This window comes from Hylaeus anthracinus, unplaced genomic scaffold (genome assembly GCF_026225885.1).
Source record: "Hylaeus anthracinus isolate JK02 unplaced genomic scaffold, UHH_iyHylAnth1.0_haploid 11978, whole genome shotgun sequence".
NCBI classification, from domain to species: Eukaryota; Metazoa; Arthropoda; class Insecta; order Hymenoptera; family Colletidae; genus Hylaeus; species Hylaeus anthracinus.
In genome coordinates this window covers 1,411,015-1,417,127 of record NW_026534326.1, presented here as the reverse complement: position 1 = coordinate 1,417,127, position 6,113 = coordinate 1,411,015, and the positions used below count along the sequence as shown (strand labels likewise).

The 6,113-nt window shown below is 40.2% G+C and overlaps 2 protein-coding genes across 6 annotated transcripts in view; both read right to left on the bottom strand.

Moving 5' to 3' along the window:
- The window catches only part of LOC128896784 (uncharacterized), a 3,648-nt gene extending 1,031 nt beyond the window's left edge, over positions 1-2,617 (bottom strand). The window contains exons 1-4 of one of the 3 annotated variants that reach the window (XM_054160252.1): positions 2,306-2,366; positions 1,405-2,243; positions 525-786; positions 254-352 (exon numbers count right to left, since the gene is read on the bottom strand). In XM_054160252.1, the coding sequence (XP_054016227.1) occupies positions 254-352; positions 525-779 (354 nt within the window). In that variant the 5' untranslated portion in view covers positions 780-786; positions 1,405-2,243; positions 2,306-2,366. Of the gene's footprint in view, positions 1-253; positions 353-524; positions 787-1,404; positions 2,251-2,305; positions 2,367-2,487 lie in introns of those variants that run through there. The other 2 variants (XM_054160251.1, XM_054160253.1) reach the window with 2 other exon arrangements.
- Positions 2,454-5,566, bottom strand: LOC128896783 (uncharacterized). 3 transcript variants are annotated; one of them, XM_054160250.1, is made up of 4 exons: positions 4,335-4,455; positions 3,816-4,101; positions 3,099-3,386; positions 2,454-3,029 (listed from the first exon to the last, which is right to left on the bottom strand). In XM_054160250.1, exons 1-4 carry the CDS (start codon positions 4,337-4,339, stop codon positions 2,895-2,897), a joined length of 714 nt encoding a protein of 237 aa, XP_054016225.1. In that variant the 5' UTR covers positions 4,340-4,455; the 3' UTR covers positions 2,454-2,894. The 3 variants fall into 3 exon arrangements, with proteins under 3 accessions (XP_054016225.1, XP_054016224.1, XP_054016223.1); XM_054160249.1 differs by lacking the exon at positions 4,335-4,455 and adding an exon at positions 5,383-5,566 and having other exon boundaries at positions 2,454-3,386; XM_054160248.1 differs by having other exon boundaries at positions 2,454-3,386.
- Positions 5,567-6,113: the final 547 nt, after the last annotated feature.

Below are 6,113 nucleotides of genomic sequence, written 5' to 3'. Positions count from 1 at the left end.
TATCCAAACAGTCTCCAAACCTTTAAACCTCTTCAAACATGGAGCAGCCATAGCAAATATAGTATAACAATGATTATAAAAATATTCGATTTATCTCCTAAAGTAGTGATGATATCTAAAAGTAAGGAAACGAACAATAATCTATTTTTAATGAGAAACGAACTGTTCAAACAGTCTCCAACCTAACCACGCCAAACATAAAACTTTTGAAATTGACTGTTACCAGGGGAGAGTCGCATTGTTACCAACTCACCCCACCGATAAGGTTGACCAGTTCCCGACACGATTGGTGCTGGAATTTCTCTTCGATGAACCTGTCCATCTCATCCTTCTCTCCCTCTTTTGGTCTCGCCTACAAAATACAAATAATTCAAACTCATTCCACGAAAAGGAGACATACCAGAGCCAGGAAATAAATTGACGGAGAAAAGGAGAAAGTGGAAGGGAAAGTAGTCTGGGCAGGCTCTGCGCAAGCTAGACGAATAGAATGGAATAAAACCGTGAAGAATGCGCGAAAGACTTGCGTGTATCTTGTTGAAAGCGACCGCTGCCAGCTCGTCGGTTTCCTTATCGACGGCGATTATCGTGGCGCCGTCTTTCACGATTTCCCTGAAGAGCAGTTCCATCTCTTCGGGCGCCCCAGGATCTTCCAATAATCCCAGGCCCACGGCCAGGCACTCTTGCTTCATAGTCTGCCCCAGTACCTTCATTGCCTCCTCTATTTTATCCTTGGTCAGCATCTTAAACACCAGCTGGCCGGGTCTCACATTCTTAGACATACCTGGTCTTGTTAACAAAATTATATAGGTCTTAATATATTATCTCGATTTTACTTTAACATTCGCGTACAGTCCCAACAAGTATCGTTCAATAATAACAGCTTCATTAATTCGGGATTATTCATAGGGGAGGCTTGTTGCTGTCTTTGTTTTAATAATACAGCCACACCTTCGTTGATAACGGAATCTCAAGGCAAAATTGTTGTTGTTTTTCTCTTAATAATACAGCCTCAGCTTCAGTAAGGCATCCTTTCATAAAGGAGTCTCAAGGAAAAATTCACACAAGGAACAGTTGATGGTACAATAAAAAAGGAATATAATTTCGGAAACAATTAGAATAATTACATAGAAAATGAGCATGTGTCCGTGCCTTCGAATTTTACATTAACATTCAAATTTCATTCAAATTTCATTCAAATTTCATTCAAATTTCATTTACATTAACATTCAAGATTACTGATAAGTGATGCTTGTTGTCGTCTTTCTGTTAATAATACAACATTGGGTTTATTAGTAAAGGAATCTCAAAGAAAAGTTTGAGGAAAGTACATCGTCGATAGTATAATAATAAAAAACAAAAATGATTTAGGAAATAATTATTAAGGAAATGAGCAGGTGTCCTTGCCTTCGAGTTACTTGTCCCTGTTGGTTTACTTGAGAAGTTCGCGACTCGATTCACTCGCACGCGATAACGATCTACACGATGACGCGATGGCAGAACGAAGTTAGATTGGAACTGGTTGAAGCACGCAACCTACGCTCTATTATCGTCTCTGTTGATGCAGCCACTGTGCTTGATAACCGAGTCAGCGCGTGCAATGAGCGCCGGCTAAACATTTCTGTTATCTGCGCACGTGCTCCAGAAGTCATCCAGTATCTCCCCTGTTCTTAGTTTTCTCTCGATGCACTCGATGTCAGACCAACACACGATAGTAAACAAATCTCAGATACCTCTCCAAACAGACTAGTCGCAGCAAACATAGTATAACAATGATTATAAAGAAATATTCGATTTATCTCTCCAAGTATTGATATTTAAAATTAATGATACGAACAGTAATGTATTTTTAGGGAGTGTTTGAATAGTCTCCAAACCTTCAGAACTCTCCAAACATGGAGCAGTCATAGCAAATATTGTGCGACAATGATTATAAAAGTAATGATATATTCAGTAATCTATTTATAATGAGAAACAATTTGTTCAAACAGTCTCCAAACCTTCAGAACTCTCCAAACATGGAGCAGTCATAGCAAATCTAGTCTCACAATGATTATAAAAGTAATCATATATTTAATAATCTAGTTATAATGAGAAACAATTTGTTCAAACAGTCTCCAAACCTTCAGAACTCTCCAAACATGAAGCAGTCATAGCAAATATTGTGCGACAATGATTATAAAAGTAATGATATATTCAGTAATCTATTTATAATGAGAAACAATTTGTTCGAACAGTCTCCAAACCTCCAGAATACTACATACAATAATCATCAATTTATATTAAGAAATCTGTTCAGTCTCCAAACCTTCAAACCTCTCCAAACATATAGCACTCATAGCAAGTATAATATATTGTGTTTTAAAATGTCTCTAAATAAAATAATCCATCCAGACCTCTTCAAACCTTTCCAAACCTCTGCAGGTGTTAGGAAGTACAGTATAAAAACGATTGCATTCATCACACTCTATTTATTAGCGGGAAGTTTACCTTTCTCGAGCGCCACAAATACGCGATAGCATTTGACGTTGCTTTGACGGAAGCGCCGATTACAATAGAGACTACAAACGAGAATGCGCTTATCTGGACGATTACAGAAACAATGATGCGCATTCGGAACGTTGCGTTATCGTGCTCGAAGGTCTCATTTGTTCGCGAGCCTCATTAATATCTCTGCGTTGTTGTCGTACGACGAACGCAAGCTTACGTAATTGGAACACCGCGTCCCGTTACAGAAACATATTTGAATATCTCGCGAGACGTGTAACAATATTAAATAAAATTTCGTATCTAAATTACGTAAAGAGATAAGATCACAGTAAATGAATATTAAACAGTTGAGTAGATTGCTGTCGTCTAAGTAAATTATTTTTCCTAGAATTAACATGAATCCAAGGTTAAGCCAACCTCTTGGCCACGAGTATGCAGCCCTTGTGTTCGTCCCCTATCTTCTCGCTGTAGGGTTTCCCCCCAAAGTAGAACTCTGAATAATTAACGCGCGCCAACACCTCGAATCCGCATTTGGCAGCTATCTTTTGAGAGAAATTCGAAGTCATTATGGCGGACACCAGGCTGGGAATCGCGTCAGAGTTTTGTATAACCTTTTCGTTGTTGATCTTCAGAGGGGTTTTCACCGATTTTCCTCTCTTCAACTCCTTGGCCAGCTCGATGGACGAGGTCACCAGCAACTCCCCTATTCGACGTTGCTGCTTGTCAGGTAGCGTGGCCAGGAACATGATCTCGAAGACGCAGCTGGTGTTGTAGTGTTTGAACAGGTTCACCCTCGAGTCTACGTTCACCATGAACTCCACCAGGGCCTTGGACGATTTGTGCTTGCAGTTTTCGCCGAACTCCTCGAACGCGCTCTTTTCTGCGTTGCTGTTCAACACCTGGAATTAATTGTTGAGGAATTTAGAGAAATTAGTTACCAGTGGAGAAAGCTATCCCTTTTAATTGTAAGTAGAGGAATGCAAGACCTCAGCCCAATTTTGTTGAAACTTTCCTCCTTCACTGGTAAATTTTGTTTATACGTAAATAGTATAATAGTATAATCTAATTATTATATAATTTAAATATCGTTTAAAAACACACTTTTTTGGATAATTACAACCCAATTTGATCGAGTAAAAATCTCACACCATCCGGCGGGAATCGAACCCAGGTTTACAGCGGTGTGAGTTCGATGCACCGTCCCTTGGACCACAACGGTATCCGTGAGATGTTCTCACGGAATTACACTTTAACAACAAAATCTACCAGCACGTTAAACTTCTAAGTGTATGAAACGTTCTAAGAATCATTTATTAAATTTCATTCACTTGAATCTTGTTGAAAGCGACTCCCACGACTTCTCCAGTGGCCACCTCGATGGCCACCACGCTGACGCCATCTTTGGCAGCGTCTACGCAAAGTTCCTCGAGCTCTTCCGGCGCTCCAGGTTCCGACGTCAATGATACACCCTTGCAGACGTTTTCCAGAACGAAGAAGCTCTTTCTTATGACGTTGAGGGCTCCCTCGAGGGTGTCCTCTGTCAAGGACTCGAACTCGATGGCTCCGTCCTCCGTGGAGCCCCAGGGCCTGTACGATGACATCCTGTTTCTGGTCCTGATACAAAAAAAGAAAACGAATATTATCCACTGCAATTCTGTTGTTAATTAACCGTTGATAATTAATCGAAGAGACACAGCTTTTTCCAAAATTCAAATCTGTGTAAAAGACACTGTAAATAAAAATTATAATTCTAACTTAATCACTGTTAATTGGAAATTATGATCACGCTTCCGATATAATTGAAACAAACGGATTCGAATGTTGTCGAACATTTTCTTTCTTCGTACCTCATTGCAGAGATGTCGAGTTGTCGACGACTCGCAGTATACCGAGTGACTGGCCATTACCGACGATCGTATTTTGATTATATGTCCGCGCACACACGCTAATAGTGATATACGGACAGTCGTTGCGACGACGCTTCTCTACTGGTCAATTGGTTAGCGATAGAAGAAGCCTGGCCTTAATTTACAACTCGTTTTTAATACGCGATTATACGAGGCGACTGTACGCAGAAATGACACAAGAAAATTGCCGCCATTAATTTCGACCTCGCTCACGAAGTTTCCAGTTGAAACAATCGCGACGCACACATACAGAAGGAAATTGATACGGTGAAATTCCTCGGTGTCGAATGGGCTCATTGTACTCGGCAACGATCGGCTGCTAATACCGCGGTATCGTTAAATAATGCAGATTAAAAAAAAAAAAAAAAAAAAAAAGGAAAGAAAACCGTGACGCATAACGTTAATGTTTACGCGAGAATCAGTCAGAGTAAACAAGAAGTCAACGAACCACCTCTGATTCAGAATCTCCCCTACTGGGGTGTCTGAAAGGTCAACGAGGTCCTTTCGGCCTAATTACGTTTTGAACCGTTCAATGAGATAAATAATACGAAAAATAGTACGATTAAATCTACGAAATTTACAATTCTATTATTTGTTTTCTTGCTTCTTATCCCTTGCAAAATGGGAAATAAATAATCTGAAAAGTGATACGATTGATATAATAAATATTCTGCTTTTATTTTCCGCATCTCTTCAAAATTTCACTGCGATTCTCGCAATGGAAAAATAACTAGTACGAAGAAATGGTAGAGTTAGCATCGTTACCATTTTGTTTTTTTCGTATGTTCCTTGACTCGATACAAACGAGATACGCGGTATCAATCGCGATATCTTTCTGGAAACGTTTACGATCAGATAACGTGGGAACTGTCACTGATAAGGGGGGGGGGCGATAAGGCGATCGCAGCTGTCAAATTAGAAGAAGAGCAATTAGCGGACCGATTCTCGCGTAGAGAAAATAGGAGAATGAGATCTCGGCGTTACTTACAACTTGTCCGATTGTGTCAACAAGAAGAGATCCTGAGACCCTACGGTGGTTTCTTCAGGGGGCTGAAGTGGACAATTGGAGGAAATTGCAACGCGATTTCAAATGACAATTGCACCAGCTGGGAGTTTAGGTTGTGTCAATGCAATCCACGAAGATGCTTTCCGCGATTACAACGCTAGACTGCTGGGATTCCCCCAGCGACGCGCGCAGGACTGTAGTCTAGGAGTGGACTCCCTCGAAAAATACCTGAAGAATAAATCCAACACAGGCCGCAACCCTTTGACATTTGTCTGCAAATGGATTTTCTTGCGCAATTCTTAAAAAATCACACGTTTAATACCTCGTTGAACATTGTAATACCTTCATCAATAATTGTCCAAATTTCTGTGGTAATATCCGAAGATTAAATGCACTCGAGAGGCAACAACCGAAAAGTATCGGCAGGAACGAGGCGATACCAATGTAACAATGGAAGTTATTGTATTTGCCACGAAAATGAAAAATCGTTTTTTTAGCAGATCTCCGTGTTTCAAGGTCATTGGAGTAATTCTAGCCTACTTTTAAAAAGATGGAAAAAAATTTTCGCTAACGTTTTTTAATACTACGAATGTTTTACATCATTCTGTCCTTGTCTCTTCTCCGATTGTTGTATCTCCTTCTCTGTCACGGCATCATTACGATCTGTCTATCCTTGTCACGGAGCTTCCTACTTTTTCCGCAACTGTCGCCGA